This window comes from Zootoca vivipara, chromosome 1, assembly GCF_963506605.1.
Source record: "Zootoca vivipara chromosome 1, rZooViv1.1, whole genome shotgun sequence".
Lineage (NCBI taxonomy): Eukaryota > Metazoa > Chordata > Lepidosauria > Squamata > Lacertidae > Zootoca > Zootoca vivipara.
In genome coordinates, this window is record NC_083276.1 from 112,273,450 (window position 1) to 112,293,811 (window position 20,362).

The 20,362-nt window shown below is 45.2% G+C and overlaps 1 protein-coding gene across 2 annotated transcripts in view; it reads left to right on the forward strand.

Moving 5' to 3' along the window:
• The first annotated feature begins 6,591 nt into the window (after positions 1 to 6,591).
• The window catches only part of PDE1A (phosphodiesterase 1A), a 148,315-nt gene continuing 134,544 nt past the window's right edge, over positions 6,592 to 20,362 (forward strand). For both annotated transcript variants that reach the window (XM_060280453.1, XM_060280461.1), the window contains exon 1: positions 6,592 to 7,456. In XM_060280453.1, the coding sequence (XP_060136436.1) occupies positions 7,347 to 7,456 (110 nt within the window). In that variant the 5' untranslated portion in view covers positions 6,592 to 7,346. The remainder of the gene's footprint in view (positions 7,457 to 20,362) is intronic.

The following is a 20,362-nucleotide window of genomic DNA, read 5'->3' on the forward strand; positions in this document are numbered from 1 at the left end:
TAGAAGGACTGGCCACTCAATTCCAGGTTCAACTAGCCCTGCATCATTTAAGAGAAGCTACCTGCCTATCTTAATACTTAGGGCAAGCTCAGAAGTTAGAACAACTTTTTATGGTTTTTTAAGACTGACCACGTTCTGTAGCTCTTGTTAACCACCATGGTGTGGTTTGATCCATGGAGAGTCTGAACAACATATAATATTTCATCCTTCCAATGGGCCTAGTAAACTGATCTTTCTAGCAATCCCCAGGACTGCCAGGGTACAGGAAGGGGTAAGAGCTGTCTTAAGGACCCTCATGTATGTCCCAGAGATTGTTTTCATGCAGAATCTGAGCACTGTACCAGATCGGTGATATAGTGGATATCTTTGAAATTCTGGATCCTGGAGATAGGGAATATATGATCTAAAAAGAGGTTCTGTTACTGGCAGGGCCTGGCGGGTAGATTCACGCTGCTGTTCCCCAGATCCCCACACTTATTTACTTAGTCAATTTTAAAACAGCTCCATATTTCAAAGAAATTTCTTACTGCGTCGTAGAAATATCATGAATACAAAACATATCATTCAAACCCCACATTTTGGAGTGGGACAGAACAATTAGATAAGCTATCCTCTTAAAACATCAACATAAAGCAAAACAGTCGACATATGGGGAGCATAACAACTACTAGCAGATTCAAAATACAGAAATATAGGAGAGAGACAAACACCCTCACTCACCAAATATGCCAGCATGTATTTATAGGTAGCACTCTGGCTTCTGCTATCTCTCTGACTTAAGCTTGTGGGATGTGATACATAAGTAGCAGTCAAGCACAACATTCCTTGTTTTCCTAGAGTGGACATGCAAGGGGATGTTTGATCCAGCCAGTTGGAACTTCCTGTTTCCTCCTGGGATGGGGCATACTTCCTTTTGCATGTGACTAAAGGTAAGCGTGACCTTACCTGTGCAGGTAACAAAACCACAAGGCACGCAGCCCTCCTCTCTCTTTTCCATCTTCCTTTCATCATGGGAATTGCAGTGACTGCCAGTCTGCAGTCACTGGGATTACCCCCCCCCCCCTATGGGGTAGATACACACACACACACACACACACACACACACACACACACACACACTTTGTAACTAAGTCTGCTTTGAGGGATCCATCTGTGAACTGAATGTGTGAGGAAACTTTTATATACCCTGTTTCTCCTAAAATAAGACATACCCATAAAATAAGCCATTGCAGGATTTCTAATGCGCAATATAAGCCATACCCCGAAAATAAGACATAGTGATAGGCGCAGTTCTGGAGGGCCCCAAGGAAGAGGCAAGACTGGACGCGTAATAAAAAATAAGACATCCCCTGAAAATAAGCCACTGTGGGGGTTTTTTGTTAGGAAAAATAAATATAAGATGGTGTCTTATTTTCGGAGAAACACAGGATATACTTTACACAAGATTGTGGCGTGTTTATTCTTTTAAGAGGGATATAAGGGGACTTACCAGGAATCTAATATTAAGAGGCTTAAACAAGCCTGCAACCAGCTACCCACTGTGCGTTTAAAAGGGGAATGTAAAAGTCTGCTAAGTTATAGAACTTGCTAGCGGAAGTTAGGAAGGATATTAATAAACTATATATCCTCTCCTGCCTCCCTGAACATTCCCACAAAGCTTACACCAAAAAGTTGGGGGGAAATTGCACATTCCTCAATCCTGGAGTTCAGGGTGTTCCATGGATTCAGCGATAAAGAGTGGGTTTTCACGGGGAAAGCTCTGGAGCAAGAGAGAGAGAGAGCGCGCACTCAGACATGGAGCTTTAAAGCACGGACTGCAGCACAGAGAAATGGTAATCAGATAAGCATGGCTGGCTGTGAATTTCCTGTCCCTTTCCTCCTTATACTGTCCATTGCTTTGCCCACTTATAAACACATTCCCTTTGCCTTGCATCAGGAAAAATGACTACGGGGGTTTACATGTTCGTTTTATTGGTTGCACGTCTATACACACAGAGTGTTTTAGGTAGTCTAGGGAATGAAGATCACAGTCAGGTCTTTGCATGCAGATGAAGTGGGAGATATCACAGATGAAATAATTCACATTTAACTTGCTTCTTCAGAGAGATTCCTAGACATACGCGCTAATATATTATGGTGGAGTAGCTGGCATAACTAAACAAAAATGATGATTTATTTTTTATAGTTAAACCTGTCCCTCTATTTCTTTCAATTTCTCAAGTAGCTTCAGTCTAAATGACCTCGGCAAACAGGTTCTGATAGGTTTTTGTTGCTTGCCAATCATTTCTTCCCACCCTGCTTCAATCTACCTCCTCGGCAAAACAATGCAAATGTAAGTGTGAAGCAATGTGGGTGGGTGATAGCTAACACAAGTTTGGGCTTTAAAAATGTCTCTGTGGTGCTAGCACTTGTGAAATGCTATGATTCGCTCGTGGTCACAAAGTTAAATCCCGAAGGCAGAATTAGTTCTCCTATTCTATAGGGGAATGAGAAACTGATCACAGTCATAATTGTATGGGCAAACCCCAACAATGGAACATCCCATTTATCAATGAGACCCATGGGAGGGGAGGCAAGAAGGACACTCCTGAAACAGTGATAATAAAAATAATAAGAAAGAACAACAACAACACAACAACAACAAAAAGTAACAAAGTAATAGCTGTAATAACAAGAACAATGATGCAATATACCGGTACTTTCTCTGCTGTAACAGGTACCTTATACAATAATTCTCAGCAGCCAGCAGCAATGAACTGATAACATTTCCACAAAAGACCACACTTCATATATGCTGATGTTCTCTTTTCCTAAAATAAACTCTGAAATATGTTCCGTTTCTTGAGCATATCTTTAAAAACAGATGCGGCAGCGCATTGCTGACTCGGTCCACTTTGCAGGCTGAGAACGTGACCTCTGCATTCTTAGAATAAAATACTTCCCCATTTGTGAAACTTCTAGCAAACAGCAGATCAGTGGTGGAGAAACTGTGGCTATGGGCCTAATCAGGCCTCACAAGCCTTCCCTTTTGGCCTGTGGCAAAGGCACACCCACCTGCCCTACATTTCAATGCCATACGACCTCAAAAAGGGGTTGCAGGCACCGACATTCAAAGCCCTGTGCAAAGCGCTGTCCAATGTGCTTGGCAAGCTGATTTTCAGTCCATGGCAAGCTGTGTGGTTGCCCTTACGCAAGGGTCGGCAAACTAAGGACCACGGGCCATATCAGGCCCAATTGCCTTCAAGATCTGGCCCACGGACTGTCGGTGGATCGGCATGGGAATTCTGTTCGTTCGGGCTGCACCATTTTTTCCTGCGCCAATCCATCCCACCCCCAACACACCGTGGTGGTGGCGCCTCCTCCCTCCTGGCTTCTCCCCGCCCTGCCTAGAGGAGGAAGGGGGCTGGGCTGAGCTGGCTGAGTGCCATTTTAAGCAGCCCCTCTCCGGAGCCAGCCCTTTCACTCCACTCATCTTCCATCCGCTGCTGCTGCCGCCCTGGTGCTCCTGTGGGCCAGAGTGCGGAGTGGATGAGCTCGCTCTGCCTACCTATGAGAAGCGGCAGCAGCGATAGTGGTGGTGGTGGTGGCAGTCCCTGGGAAGGTAAGCACAGTGGCTGGGGGTGGGGAGGAGGACTACTTGCCCCCCTCGCCTCTTCTTCCAGCTTCCCCCCCCCCGGTGCTGCTTCTCTGGCTCGCCACAGGGTCTGAGGGACAGTGGACCGGCCCGCAGCTAAAAAAAAATGCCGATCCCTGCCCTTACAGCTTGATTTCAAATTGTGCAGGCAAAACGCCACCACCTGATATCATTGGAATGTCCTGCTCTTGTCTCTGTTTGTTGAAGGATGCTCTGCGACCCCGACTCCTGACACCATGCATTGGTTTCTGACCATGTAGCTACCTGACTTGTTTATCTGTGCTGCCCCATGGATTCCCAATCTGATGCAGTTGACCTGCCCATAGATGCAAAGACAGAATGGACCATGGAGGGGCTAGAGAGGAAAAGGACTTCATGGAGTGCTGGCCCTACCATTGAACAGTGGGCACAATCTTTCTCTTTTTCCCCAGGTGGAATCTAGACACACATTAAAGACTCTGTGAAGATGCTTTAAAAAAAAAGTTGTAAAAATATATATTGAATTTGCCATTAGCTCACCATCACCATCTAGTGTCACATGTGTATAATGCACTTAAAATGCACTTAAAATGTTATATTTGCAGCTGTGCAGCTGAGTCACTAGGATGCTAAAGTAGACAGCTGAATGGAATTGTGGGCCTGCAGATCATTCCCTGAATATTGTTCCCACCCATTCAAAAGGATAACAATATACTGATCATATTTGGTCATCACCACAGGGCTGGTGGTCAAGTGCCCACCTGCCAATCGCCTGATGTCACAATGATCCAGGCAAAGGGACACTTTTACCTCCAACTGATATCTCTGGGAGAGTAACACACCTATGAACTAAAATCAGACACACACCTACAATCCTGATATTTTGTTGCTTGCTGGAAAAGTATCTGTTTCACCAAGAGTTTTTCAAGAATTAATTTGATTTAGCATTGGTTGGTCATTCTGCCTTTTACAATCACATGATTTTATTATGTTTTGAAGATTTACTCATACGTGTCCGTGGTAGGTTAATGAGCTGGTGGTTTAAAAATGCCCTTATAAATGGATAAAGCATTTATATAATTAATAAACCATGTATAAAATAAATAAAGTACATCTGCTGATATCAATAGGACCGAGAAATGCTTAATTTTTAACCTGCTCCATATACAGATTCTAGATAGCTAGTAAAATGAAAGGCTTAGCAGGTTTTGTGTTGATTGTGAATCAAGATTGAAAACTATGATTCAAATTTCATTCAGTTCTGAACTGTCTTCAGAGCCTCTTTTCTTCACCCACCACCCACCACCACACTGCAATACGGGGAAAATAATACTGGGCTACTTTATGAGGATTACCAAAGTACTGTAAGTAGCAGCGGGCAAATGGTTTCTCAGTTTCTCATTTTTCCAGTCGTAAATTCAATTCTCTACATTTCCATGTTGGTTTGCATCATGAAAATTCACTAGAACTTTAGTGAGATTTTCTCCTAATATGTGTCATTTCTTACTCGGTTTTGCCTAATGTGGTGAATTCTTGCAATGCAAATTGTGCAGTTATAGTGCATTTTTTGTGTTATTTTCACTAATATATGCCTTTTTATGCACAGTTTACGTCTTCCTTGGCTGGAGAACTGCACTGCAAAATTTGGAGACGTGCGAATTTCAAGGCACAGAAAGTGCAAACTACCTACTGTAGGTTTGCCTTCAGATGAGAACTGACTCTAATCTCTTCCCATCCCTAACTGCAGGTTATGCAATTATCCTCTATAAATGAAGTAAAGGTAAAGGTAAAAGGACCCCTGACCATTAGGTCCAGTTGTGACTGACTCTGGGGTTGCAGCGCTCATCTCGCATTATTGGCCAAGGGAGCCGGCGTACAGCTTCCAGGTCATGTGGCCAGCATGACAAAGCTGCTTCTGGCAAACCAGAGCAGCACATGGAAACGCCGTTTACCTTCCCGCTGTAGCGGTTCCTATTTATCTACTTGCATTTTGACGTGCTTTCGAACTGCTAGGTTGGCAGGAGCTGGGACCGAGCAACGGGAGCTCACCCCGTCACAGGGATTCGAACCGCCGACCTTCTGATCAGCAAGCTCTAGGCTCTGCGGTTTAACCACAGCGCCACCTGGGTCCCATCCTTCCTGCTGTAGCAGTACCTATTTATCTACTTGCACTTTGATGTGCTTTCGAACTGCTAGGTTGGCAGGAGCAGGGACTGAGCAACGGGAGCTCACCCTGTCGCGGGGATTCGAACCGCCAACCTTCTGATCAGCAAGCCCTAGGCTCTGTGGTTTAACCCACAGTGCCACCTGCGTCCCCTTGATGTTGTAAATAATCTTAACTGGTAGAAGCATCTTAATTTATGAAAACATAAGGATTCCTTATAATGGTTCCCACTTATGGAAGAGTTTCCTGATAAATTTTGTGACTTTCCTAAAACCTTCAGCTGAAGCAAAAGGTTGTTCCCTGGGTTCATGCTCTGATAAAACAGCACTGCCACTATTTGTTCTAAAACCAAGTCCAACCAGACCACTAGTCTAACGCTGAGCCTCCAAGCGATGCTCAAGTATATGTTTGAGCAAAGAAGGTGGCAGGAAGCAGATCTGCAACCTTTCCTCTTCCAGCAGCTTCACAGCGCTGGCTGTGCAGCCAGAAGCCCAGAGCTGGCTTAGAGAAATAGGGTTGGCGCTCTGCTTCAGGACTGGCAGAAGAATCAGCTCTCACTCACTTGGTTTTTTTATTTGCAGACTTAATAATACTGCTCCCCCAGCCCCCTGCCCCAGCAAGTGGGTACTAAAACTCAGCATCCAAGGTCTCTTTCCCACTCCCCTCTTTGAAACTATAGATGCCGCTGTCCCAATGGAGTCACTAAGGAGACTGTGTTGCAGCTGCTGCTTTTTCAACGGGTTAATTTGACAGTAATCTACTGTGCGGAGTTGCTAGGAGAAGCCGAATAGTCGCAGTTGAGAGCCTACTCCTTCAATGGCAACCTGTGGAGCGCTCTCTCTCTCTCTCATTCCCTTTTATGCAGGAGCTCTGTGCACACCAACCATGCCCGCTCTGCTTATTCAGTCTGAGAGGTGCTTTTGTTTGTAGAGAAGCAATTCGGGATCAACGCAGAGAAGGGGAAGCAGTGACGCTTAAGCAGATGCTCCCCCTTGATTAAGGAGGGTGCGGACTTCAGATTGGCTCCAGCCACCTGCTTCCTGATTGCACCCTGCTTTGTGAACTGCAGAGAGAAAAAGTGAGCAAGCAAGCAAGCAAGCGCACAAATCGTTCCCTCTCCTGGACCACTCTAGATGCTCACATTGATTCCGGCGTGGCCAGAGATTCCTGCACATTTTGAATGAGACAGCTGCGCTTCTGTGTGCAGGACTCCAGCAGTTGAACCAAACCAGAGACAAGTTGCGGGGAGAGCATCAACAGTCGGCGGTACATTTGCTGCCTCACTGGGATGGATTAATCTGTGTTGAGGTCAGGAGAGCCGTGTGCTTAAGGGACTGAGTTGGCACGGAGGGAAGGAGGCAGGCAGAGTGTGGATTTGGCCAGCCGAGTGAATCAGCAATTGAGGCAGGAGCTCCCCTCTGCTCTGTAATCCTGATAGGTTTCGAGAGAGATGAGAGCAGCTGCTGCCTAACATGTGCAGATCTTCTGGTCTGTGTGCCAAACTGAAGAAGACTCTTTCTCCTCGCCGCTGAGATTGACTCTAATTCTGTCACTGCTGGCTGGACATTGATGGCCATGGGCTCCACGGGTACCGAGACGAGTCCGGGAATGGAGAGCACTCCTTTAAAGTATCCGATAGGAGGCCACACAGAGAAGATGTGGCAACGGCTCAAAGGAATGTGAGTACTCCGCCTCTTCTCTTTCTCTTGCCCTGTCTCATTGAATGTTGTCTCTGAGAACATGCATTGCCATTGGGTGCATTGGCAAGCCACTTGTCTCAAAAATGATCAATTTGGTGGTTGATTTTGAGGACTGATTGATTTGATGGAATCGACAGGGTTGCATAGGGTGTCTCGGAGGGATTTGCTTTGCATCGGCGAGGGCAACAAGGGAAGCTGCCACTGGCATCGTAACACATGCACCTTCCGAAGAGTTGGGTGTGGCTCCCCAACCTCCCCAAAATAAACTTGCTGTCTAGCTTGGGGTTGGATGCGTGGCAGCAATTTGACCAGGAGAAAAAGGTCATCCCGTAGTGAGCATGGGTGTCCTGGGGCATGCGGATATATCTAGGAAAGTATACTCAAATAGGAAAGCACTGAAAGTGGCAGTTTTTAATGCACTTTTCAAGAGAGGCATGTTCATTGTTTAATGACTATCTATCTATCATCTATCTATCTATCTATCTATCTATCTATCTATCTATCTATCATCTGTCTCCATCCACCCACCCATCATCTTTATCTATCCATCTCAATTTGGCACATGATAATCTCAGAAGATGGCCCATGGTTCCTACTGGTGTGTGTGGAGTGGAGGAAAGGGTCCTAAGAGAAACAGGGGTCAAGGAAACTACCACATCCTGACCCTACTTCAGCCACACTAGCATAGGCAAAAAAAGTGGCTGGGTAGAAGAGAAGATGGCAACTTGGAAGCAACAGACCAAACGGAACATTTTTAATTCAACTGGATGTGGTCATGGTCCTCCTGGATGGAAGGATGCTCATGGAGAGACCGTACCTTTCAGAGGAAGCTCATTGGGTCCAAAGGTTTTGCTCTAGAGGTTGAACCTCCCATTGAAGATATGCACCCATTTCTGTATTTTCTGGTGGCCTGTTTTCAGCATGGTAACAAAGGGTTAATTCACAGGTGCAGGTTCATCAGCGTCCAGTGATGACTTGCAGTGTGTGAACAGGACATCAGTGGCTGCAACGCTCCGAAGAGAATGCCCTGTCCCTGAATCCCTTTGAACACAAGACTTCTCAATAGAGGTCATTCATGTTTTGAGTCACCAGGTGCACACAGACATGACCGTGACTTAAGCCACAGTTTGGAGTCCTGAAACTACAAAATTGAATAGCTCATGAAGGAACATTGTTGTGACAAAGGTTTGAGAATTAAGTCAGAAGATGTTGTCATCGTTTGCATACGCTGTATTGAATTAGTTGCAGGAAGGGGATGGTTACAAACGCTGGGGATGAAAGGCTGGTATTGATCCTATCCACGCAGTTAACAGCAGGAAAAAGAAAATACATACTTGAAAGGAAACAAGGGAATTTCAGATTCGGTGAAAGCAGCCTAGGAAAGTATTAAACTTGTGCTTCCTCCCCCCTCCCGGGCTACTATTCTTGGACTCATTCTTTTATGTTGTTCCCTATACAACAGGTCCTAATTAGGTCAGTGGGAACTGGGCTATTTATCCATAAAAAGTGCCATTCCTGGACCTTCTGTGCAAAATCAGGTGAATAATGTTAGGCAGATGAAAGACAACCTACTGAACTTGGTGTGGTTGTTGTTGTTTTTTTAAAAGGAGGCAGAAGAGCATGGTCTTTGAAAATCTGGTGTTGGGAACATGTGTGAGACACCAAGGCATCCTTTACTGCTACCAAACCCAGGTTTACCCATGCAATATGGGCTCAAGGCAGATAAGGATATTTTCTCTTATTAGCATTGCAAGTTGATTCTAAGGGGAATTGTTGTTATTACTAAAACCATGATGGCAATCTGTGTGTTGTAACACATGCAAAATATCGGGTCTGAACTACATGTCGACCACCCCATCATATCGCCAAGCTTGAGCTTCAGACTTGGGGACTCTGAAAGTCTGACGATCCTGAACGTCACAGGTCACCAACATGATGGCTGAAGGTTCCAATGTACCCCTTAGCCCTTCCTATGGCACCTGTGAATAGTCTCAACTGGCTTGGTTGGACTCTCCTACATTGAACTTACACACCCTTGAATATAGCTATGTTTCATTGGATGCCAAGATTGGGCACCCGCCTTCCTTTTCATTTCGAACAGAGGAGAGATGCAAAAAGTTCAAGCAAAGTAGTGGTTGATATAGTTGCCTTCCACACCACAACCAGCATTATTGGGATGGCTTGTGTGTGTGTGTGTGTGTGTGTGTGTGTGTGTGTGTGTGTGTGTAGAGGGGCATTCCTGCCCTATTTTCTGGTTCTGTCTTTTTCCTGCTCTTTTAGATGTGGTAGCCATTTTGCATTACGCCACACACACACACACATCCCCCGCAGCAGCCATTTTAAGTTATGCCACACACCCACGAGCTGAATCCACAGCTTGTACCTGCAGCAGCCATGTTGTGACTGACGCCCACGGCACTTTCTCAACGTTCCAAATGCCCCTCCCAAAGTTGGCAGTCTTCCAAGTTCCAACTAGAGTTAGAGAGATCCCCGAAGCTCATCCTTTTGGCCGGCTTCTAGGGAATCTTGTTCATGATATTTTATTGTTGTTCAGTTATATCCAGTGTAATCTTTTAAAAAATATAATTTTTATTACATTTTCTGTTTCACGATTTGGAATGCTCATTTAAACATCCTAAAATGTCAGTGACTTCCCTTCTTCTCTTTCCATGGTTCATTTTGCATACCATAAATCCCTGCATATTTTACATCAGGCATCCCCAAACTTCGGCCTTCCAGATGTTTTGGACTACAATTCCCATCATCCCTGACCACTGGTCCTTTTAGCTAGGGATCATGGGAGTTGTAGGCCAAAACATCTGGAGGGCCACAGTTTGGGGAGGCCTGTTTTACATAAACTAAACCATTCAGTATTCTATTATTACATCCATCAAAACTTATTTACACTGTTGAATTTATCTTAATGCTGCCAACGTCTTCAAGTGTACACAATTCCCCCCATATATTCAATAAACATTTCCCAGTCTTCTTTAAATGTATGTTCTTCTTGTTCTCTTATTCTGTGTTAGGTCTGCAAGCTGCTCATATTCCATCAGCTTAAGTTCCGGGACTAGGCTTTATCTATGGCAGCCTCTAAATTGTGAAATTCCTTCCCCACAAAGGTGCATCCAGCATCTTCATTGAACACCTCTTCACTCTGGCCTTTGCCTGCTAAGGTGGTGTTTTATGGGTGGGACCCATTTCGTTTACCGAATCTATACTGTTCTGTTCTGGTTGGAACAGGATTACTTGTTTTCATAACTGTAACTGTTTCATTTGTTTTAATCACACACACACACCAGTTGCACTCTGCCCCGGGACTTTACGGTAAAGCACGGTCAAGACATCTCACATAGAAATAAATAAAAAATCCTATTGGCCAGCACCCGGTTTATATTTTATAAACATTAATAATATGATGTTAAGATGTTACAGCATCTGGTTGGCCGATATGAGAATAGCGCATGGGACTTGCGTAGATGGGCTGCTGGTGTGATTCAACAAGACTCTTCTTCAGTATAACAACAACTAGAACACACAGCATCATCCACTACACGGAGTAGTGCTTTGGGTAAACAAGGTTGTCAGTAGTTCACCATGTGTAAAGGGATTCAAGTGAAGCTCCATTTCAGTATTCCAGGAAAGAAAAGGGAAAGAGATATGGGTGTGTTTGGCAGAAATGAAGTCTGGTGATGTCCAGTTCCATCCCCAAATGATCACTGATAATTTGGCTACTTGTGCTTGTTTTCAAGGACTCCACTTTGATGGGCATTCTTCATCTGGTTTTTTTAAATTTTATTTGTTTCAATGGTCAATTTTAAAATCACATGACGGGAATATTTGACAGGTCAGACATATGGCAGTATATTGGCTGGTTTTTATGAAATATCAGGAAGGAAGCATCCGTTCAGGGCCGTCTTAAGCATGTTGGGCGCCCTGACACTGTGGCCCTGTGCCACCCAGCCTTGCCTTAGAGCTGGCCTTGCATCCAGTCAAGAGAAAGAAGCGTTGGTTGGGGCTTTTGTCCTAGCTCATGGAGTTATCTGCATGAGTGGCATATAAAGGAAAATGTAATAGGAAATATCTTCTCTCATAAAGAGAGCTCACATCCATTTCAGAATTGAACAGGACCTCAAAATGTGCACAGCACACAGACGTTCCTTTGAACAGGGCTTGCTGTTTTGTTGTTTTTTCTCATGTAGCATGAGCCCAGCTTGCACAAAGTGGACTGACCAGAGATTAAAGGAATGATTTCAGTCATCTCTGCTTTGATTCCCTCCATGGTCTTCAGATGGGGTATCCATGTAATTTTTTAAAAAGTGAGCATGAACATTTGTCATTTAAAAAAGCGTTGCAACATTTCTCTGCACGTGGGATGTGAGTTTGTGATGTTGCAAGTGCTAGCCAATCAGTGTTGTGCACAGCTGGTTACTACTGAAAACTGGCAACTGAGTTAGCTGGCAAAGTGCATCTGAAATGGTTAAACCATTAAAACAATGTGCATCCATGTGCACTGAAAGCTAGAGCTCACTACTGCATATATCTCAAAAGAACTCTTAACAGGAGAGCGAATGGCAGCCACAAATGTGCGCTATGATGCTAACAGCAGCTCTTTTCAAATTACACTTTTCACCCAGGAGTCTTGAAGTTCCAATGCATCAGTGGCAATCTTTTACACCTACATTTCAGGAGGTGAGACTGTACAGATTTCTCTGGCCTGCAAATTGCTTTCAATCCACCTTTCAACATCATAGGTCAGCAGTTTATTTTACAGAGCTAAGGAATAAAAGTGCTTCTATATAATGTTGGCATGTTTCCTTTATGCTGATTAGCTGCTATGCTTTTCTTTAAACATTTTTCATTTAAGCTTACCTGTTATTTCATAACAGATGCCTTGGGTTTCTTTTCATTGGAAAACCAGGTAGCATTTGAACACACCAGGGACATATGTTTTACATCAAGGATGGAGAATCTGGGGCTGCCCAGATGTTTCTGGAGTTCAGCTTTCATCAGCTTCAGCTAGCAAAGTCAATCATCAAGGGATGTTGGGATGTGTAGTGCAATGCTTGGAGGCCCAGAGATTTCCCAACCCTGCTCTTCATACTTTTGATCGCACAAGCAGGTAACATGTGGAAGGTGGGAGCCTGTCAGGTAGCTTCATCCCAAGTTGTTTAGTAGGTCAAAGGCTGCACCAACCCTTTAAACAGAGCCAGGAATGGACGTGGGTGGCGCTGTGGGTTAAACCACAGAGCCTAGGGCTTACTGATCAGAAGGTCGGCGGTTCGAATCCCCATGACGGGGTGAGCTCCCGTTACTTGGTCCCTGCTCCTGCCAACCTAGCAGTTTGAAAGCATGTCAAAGTGCAAGTAGATAAATAGGTACTGCTCCAGTGGGAAGGTAAACGGCGTTTCTGTGCGCTGCTCTGGTTCGCCAGAAGCGGCTTTGTCATGCTGGCCACATGACCTGGAAGCTGTACACCAGCTCCCTTGGCCAATAATGCGAGATGAGTGCCGCAACCCCAGAGTCGGTCACGACTGGACCTAATGGTCAGGGGTCTCTTTACCTTTACCTTTAGGAATGGACTGGGAGACAGTGCAGCTGACAAAGCCCAGGCATAAAATGGTCACAATACTTCGTCCCATTCTGGCATGCACTCTTTATGAAGATTTGAGGAGGGAGGTTATTACCCCTCTATTATTGTCCATGCTGGGTCACTCAACCACTGCTACTGTGTCTTTTCTTTTAGCAGATCAAGGTGACAGCAAAAACTTTTAGTGGGGGCAATTAGAATAAAATTATTATTTGATTGTTGATATAAACTTCCAAAATGTATTTTCTAAAGTTAGGTTTGCTATGGCTAGTGGCTGATGCAAATAAAGATTCTATCTATCTATCTATCTATCTATCTATCTATCTATCTATCTATCTCTCTATCTATCATCTACCATCTACTTTCATCCCAGTCTTGCAAAGTGTCTTGCATCCTTGTTCTGGACCAACTGCAGTTCCCAGACCATTTTCAAAGGCTGCCCTGCACAGAGAATCATACGCAGTAGGTCATGCTTGTATCTCCTATGAACAGGCTATGTCTTCCACAAGTGTCTATCCGCAACAGCTGTGCAGAAGGGAGAAAAAGTCAAACCTCTAACCCAAGCATCCGCGGGTAAACAGGGAAGCTTAAAGAGGACTCGCACTCCTACTTGACCCTGTCAATATCAATTTGTTAAGTTTCTGCAATGAAACAGCATTGGTTTTCCTGCCAAGGAGTTGCACTCACATTTGATGCTTCAGCCAAATGCGTTGATGATTTCATTGCTGCCCATCATTCAGTCATTGCAGTGCTCTTTCCAGAGATCAGTTAGAGCAGTTCGGCAAGCCATGAGCAACTGCCTGCTGGGCGTCTTTGCATGTAGCAAGGAGTGGTGACAAAATATTCTTTCAGGAGGTAGGCCTGGGGGTGAAATGTGGCTTGTTTTGCCTTTTGATGTGACTCTGCCTATTTTCCACCTCCCAAAACAATATGCCACTCAATAATCCTTTGATATTTGCACTTTTCAGAATTTTGCAATTTTGCAATTCAGTTCTCCAGCCAAACAGTGCATACAGAGATTCATGTATTGGGGGAAAGTGTGGATAAAAATGCACATGTTGGTGCAAATAACACATGAGAATGCATGAAGCACAGGGAAATTGCTTGCAAAGATGTGCACATTAGGCAAAATTGCATGCAGAAATGAGCAATAAAAGGTGGGTGAATATTCAAAAGGACTTTTTCCTTTTCAAAGAATCCACAAACCCATATGCAAACTGAACATGAGATTGGAAAAATGAGAAATGTGAGAGAAGACAAAATTGACAGATTCATCCAACCCTAGTTAAAGGTCAAAACAGAAACCACGCAATTTTGCTACCATTCAGTGGAGCAAATGAAAAGGCCTGTAATTTAAATGAATTGAATTGACTTTTCTGGTTAAGGCATTTAAACCATAAACGTTCAAGCCTCTGAAACTTCACAGGAGTCTTTTTGCAGCTGCTACGTTCTTAGGTGAGGACTGCACTGTTTTGTCTGTGTGCACTCTCGGAATATATCACTTCTTCATGGTGTCCCAGCTAGAGCAATAAATACAAACAGGCAGCAGCATCATGAATGAAATGAGTCCCATCAGCAGAAATCACACAAAGACACACATGTTGCCCCCCTCTTATCCCCCCATGCTCCCTCTGCACCCCCAATATTGGTTCATGAGAGAAGAGGTCAGGAGAACCCCTAGAACATAATGTAGGGTAGATTGTTCCACCTGGCAAGCTGAAATGCTTTGTCCTGGTGGAATGATGAACATAGTGTGATGCTGAATTCTTTCCCGTGTCTTTAATTGTCCATGCCTTTATATGCAATGGGCAGCAGAAATTCCACACAAAAAGTATATTATGAATGTGTGTGTGGGGAGCTAGATTTGAAGCTGCTTTCTGAGGTTCAGGTGGGAAAATGGCACACATTATTCCATCTAAAGGGTGGTAGCCAACAACAGGTAAAGGTAAAGGGCCCCTGGACAGTGAAGTTCAGTCAAATTTGACTATGGGGTTGCGGCACTTATCTCGCTTTCAGGCCAAGGGAGTTGGCGTTGGTTTGCAGAGAGGTTTTCTGGGTCATGTGCAATGAGACACCGTGACAGAAGCCAGAGCGCATGGAAATGCCGTTTACCTACCTATTTATCTATTCACACTGGTATGCTTTTGAACTGCTAGGTTGGCACGAGCTGGGACAAGGCAACGGGAGCTCACTCTGTCATGTAGACTTGAACTGCTGACCTTACGATCAGCAAGCTGAGAGGCTCAGTGGTTTATAGGACCACAGTGTCACCCAAGTCCCCAGCTGGTAATGCATCCCATCAGCACAAGGATTCCTGCTTGCATAATGGAACTCCCACCCCATGTCTCCCCCTTAAATCTGTTCTAAGGGTTCTCCTGACCCTCTGGAGAAGATTTGGAGATATTGTGGGGTGCGTGTGATGGAGGAAAGGGGGAAAGTTCTGTTGCACAAGTGCAAGTCCATGCACTGGTGGGACTCATTGGCTGGATACCGCTGAACACTCCTGATCCAAGTGTCCAGGCCAGACCAGCTGAACACTGTTGTTCACCCTGGTGCTCTCCACATCCTTTCATGGAATTATAAAATTGTAGAGTTGGGATGGACCCTGTGGGCAATCTAGTCCACCCCCCTGCAATACAGGAATATCATATTTTTGAGCCACCAACAGTGCAAGCATGCAAGTGTTCTTCTTTTTCATAGATGGTAGCAGTGTGACAGCAGAGGCCAGGTGCATGGGTTCTTTGCTACCTGATCTTTTCTCACTGGAGATGTTAGGAATTGAACCTTGACCTTCTGCATTGAAAGCATGTGATGTGCTACTGAGCTACATAACCACTGAGAAGGGATCCGCAATATGTCCCTCGTATGCGATAGGACACCCAACAAACTGCTTTCTTGCTGGTTTATTGCAGCCCTCTGTATGCTCAGGGGCATAATGGATGGGAGCGCATTTCCAGCCAGGGTTTTTCTGCTAGAGCAGGAGAGATGATGTCATCTGCCGGAACGCCAGGGTAACTGATGGCATTCTCCTTGCTCTGGCAAGTGAATGCGATGACAATGAGACTCTCGAGTTTGTTGATAATAGATTAGCATAGAGGAAGTCAGAGAATAAGGAAAATAATCAAGCAGGGGCTGTATACTTTCCTTTGACAGCGTTCCTCCTTCTTGCTGGCAGCCAAAATGGCAACACCTCTTTGCGAGATTGCATTTCTAATTTAAAAATCCTGCATTTCTAATTAAAAGCTAAAAGGTTATGCTTCGACTGGCTGAAGATCTCTTGCTAGAGCTGAATGTGCAGAATTCAACGTCGTCTTGTTGCAAACGTTCTGTATGCTTGCCGCATAGAACATTATTCCCCTTCCTCTTGCACAATATTCTAGGGGTTCTCCCAACCCCACCCAGCCAAGTTTGGGAAGGCACGGGGGGACGAGAGTGGGGAAGCCCCATTATGCAAGCAGAGGCCCTTGCACAATGCCTTCTGAACCCATGCAGGCAGCGGTTAGTGGAGCCTATTGCCAGGAAGTGCTGGTGCTTCCTCCCGGGAAGCTTTGCACAGGAATGCAATCTTGCTGCTCCTAAGAAACAGGGTGTTGTGCTTTGTACTGCTGCTGTTTGGCATGTGTAAATAATAATGGATCAACACAGCGGCTTGGATTCCCCATGAGAGCATAGCTCACTTTGTGGAGGGATGCTTACGGTGGCTGTCATGGTGAGCTTCGGCACTTCCAAATTCACCACCACATCACTGGGTGTGCTGTTGTTGCTTCTGTGCTCAGTTACTGATTTCTACTCTGCCTCGGCCAGGTCCTTGCTTCGCCCCTGAGCCAAAGCCAAAGGAGGAATGAGAACCCCGGGACAGGGGGCTGCCCAAACACCAGAGGATAAAGGTTGCAGTCAGCTATTAGGACAACCCAGATAAATAGGGTCTTAAGGAGCAGCAGAGGTCCAAAGGTAGGTGCCGTCATAAGGCAAGTGTGACATTGCACACAATGAAGCAGTGTAGAACTAGGTAGGTTCTCAAGAGCAAAATATTAGCAGGGGTCAGTAGCACAGGATCAGTCAGGGGAGGAAGCCAGAAGAAGAAACTGGGTTGCACAGAGCTCAAGACCTGGGTTGTTCCAACAGCTAATACTCTTCAGCTAGCTGAGAGGAGCTGATGCAACCTGGTTGCCTGGATTCAGCCTTCAAGGTTTCTTCGTTCTGATGAGGCCTCTTATTCCCAAGGAACCTGGTTCTTCTGGACCTTGAGACATCAGAAGTCTTCTGACCTAGGCATTCCCTGAGGAGTCAACCTCCTCCACCTGTTCTGCAGGTGTGAGAGCCGTTGTGGTCCACTCAGGATCCGCATCCATGGGTCCCTTGCTGCAGATAGGCCTTCTCTGCAGATGCTGGCTGTGTCTGGCATAGTGCCGGAGTCAGGAGGCCCCATAAAGTCTTGGTCATTTCTGTCACTGGGGAATCATCATTAGGGTTTTCATCTAAGGAGGAGTCATCCTGGCCTCAGGCATGTCAAGGCAGCCAGAAAAGCAGAGAGAGAGAGAGAGAGAGAGAGAGAGAGAGAGAGAGAGAGAGAGAGAGAGAGAGAGAGAGATCATTTACAATTTCGTCCTGGCAATTGTCAGCCATAATAAGCACTGCCTGATAATTTCATTGCATCCACAAACAGGAGAGCTCAAACGAACAGTGAGCTCCAGCATCCCAGTTGTTACTTAATAGCCTGTTTATTTGTAACAAAAGGCCTTATTAGCGCAGAGTTTCCCAAAGCATTAATAAAAACAACATTCCACACAGCCTCTTCTGCATACATTGACTCATTTGTTTTAACGGGGAAAGCTTTAAGGTCTACTACTTTTCTTTTCTTTTTTCTTTTTAAAAAGGTACCTTCATTAGCATCTTTTAACAATAATATTCGGGTTAGGTTGATGATACCGTTTGTCAAGCGTGGCTTATTTATCTTAATGAAGACAGGCCAAATGAGAAATAAAGTGCTTTGAAATAACGCACATGGATGAGCATGAAGTTTGTTAATAATGTGGGATACTCAAGTGACCCTTTCACTGAATAAAGGATGCACATATTCCAGTCAACTCTTTAGCAGGAGCCCCTGGTCTAATACAGTGACAAAGCAGAAGTGAAAGTAGAAGTACACAGTGGTACCTCTGGTTGCGAACGGGATCCGTTCCGGAGGCCCGTTCGCAACATGAAAAGGCTGCATCCTGAAGTGCCGAATCTGCGCATGCGCGTGACGCAATTCGGCGCTTCTGCGCATGCACAAAGCGCGATTTAACACTTCTGCATATGAGTGTGTGCCAAACCCGGAAGTAACCTCTTCCGGGTTTGGCGAGGGACGCAACCTGAAAAGACGTAACCCACAGCGGGTGTAACATGAGGTACGACTGTATTTGAATTTAATGCACAGGTGGTTCTTCTTTAAATGCAAATTGCATCAGCTGTGTGTGTGTGTGTGTGTGTGTGTGCGCGCGCGCGTGCGCATGAACTGTAGAGTTGGAAGGGACCATGAGGGTCATCTAGTCCAACCCCATACAATGCAGGAATATGTAGTTGTCCCATATGGGGATTGAACCTGCACATGTAATAATAAGAATTTGTTATTTATTTATATGTCGCCCATCTGACTGGGTTGCCCCAGCGACTCTGGGTGGCTCCCAACAGACTATTAAAAACACAGTGTGATAATTATCTGAATTTAATTTAACCCTTGCTACGGTCCTAATGAATAGATCCCTTCTCTGAAGGTGGTATTAGCCTTGGGAGGGAAATCTCCTATTTCTGTTTCTCTTTCTTCCGCTACAGCAGCTTCTGAGGACAGATTTTCCTCAAGACTACAGCAGGGAAGGGAAGGTTTAACTTACCTCTCTCACCCAGGTGAGAAATGCATGTGGCATTTCTGAGGGTTTTATTTCTGTAGCTGTACGCTCCACTCTTCCATAAGTGAAATCCCAGTATGAGAACTGTTGTATCTATATCATGAGCTCAGATTTTTCAGGGTTTGTTATTCTGTCAGGAGGCTGCCAGCAACTCCCATGGCCAGTTGCCCAGGAATGCACAAAGGCAAGGAAATGCTTCTTACCGTCTGCTTTTTATTCAGTATTTACAGAGAGAGGCTTTAGAATCCAGCCTCTTGGATAATGGCATTGTCCGGAGTGACTCCCCTCCCCCGTCTCTCCTACTTCCTTATTTGTTATCCTCATCTCCTCTACAGGTGCTGACAAGTGCCTTGTGGCTTTGAGCTCTCTGCTCTCCTACTTTCAAGGCTCGCCGGGTTCTGAGGGGGGGGGCTGGAATGCTTTCTAAAGATACTATGTCCATCAGCTGTCACCACCCTGGTGCTTCTTCTTCTTCCTCCTCCTCCTCCTCCTTTCCCATTATTTCTCAACTTTTCACCTCATCTGCCTCTGAGCTGTGACCTCCCTCAAACCCCTGTTGTAATTCTGAACTGTCTTCCTCTTCTCTGGAAGGGTCAGGCTGGGGAGGCAGTCTCCACCGTTCTTCCTCTGCCCAGTCCCTGACATATTCTAGGGCAATAATGCACCGCTTTTCCACCCACCACCCCAGATGTCAGTGTCAGATTTAGGGTGGTGCAGGAAGTTCCCCGCACAGGGCACTGAGCTGAGTGGGTGGAAAATTGAGAAGATCCCTGATTGAGAAGATCCATCTAGAGGTGCCAAATTTGGGCCTCGCACAGGGCGTCATATTACGAAAGACAACCCAAGCCCACCCCTGTAAATGTCTCTGAAACCTGTTTCCCCCTCCTGATCTCCTTAAGCTTCTTACTGCAGCCTCAAAACACCTTATACAAGTCGGCGAGCTTTTCTTTCTTTTTTAAAGATGGGGGCTGTTCCTTTTTAAACAAACAAACAAACAACAACAAAAACCACCTTACTCGACTGCAATTTAGAAGAATGGACCACAGATGCTGGCATTCTTTTACACACACTTGGCAGCAGCATCTTCACTTTGCTCGGGATTCATTTCCCTCTCACGCAAGTGGAGCAAGAAGACAATCTGGTCCCACTCCCAGAAGATGAGTCACAGGCTGAGAGCAATGTAGGAACAGTACTGTTCTCCCCACATCGGCTGCTGCCGTCTAATTCCGCAAAAGAAGCTCATTCTTCTTTTCAACATTGTGCCCAGTACTTATGATTTCAGCCATGATTTAGTTATTTACTTATTAGTTCTTTGAACTTATAGTCCGCCTTTCATTAAATGGTCCCTGGACAAATTGCAAAAAATAACCACAGTTATAAGAAATTCAATGTACAATTATTATTATT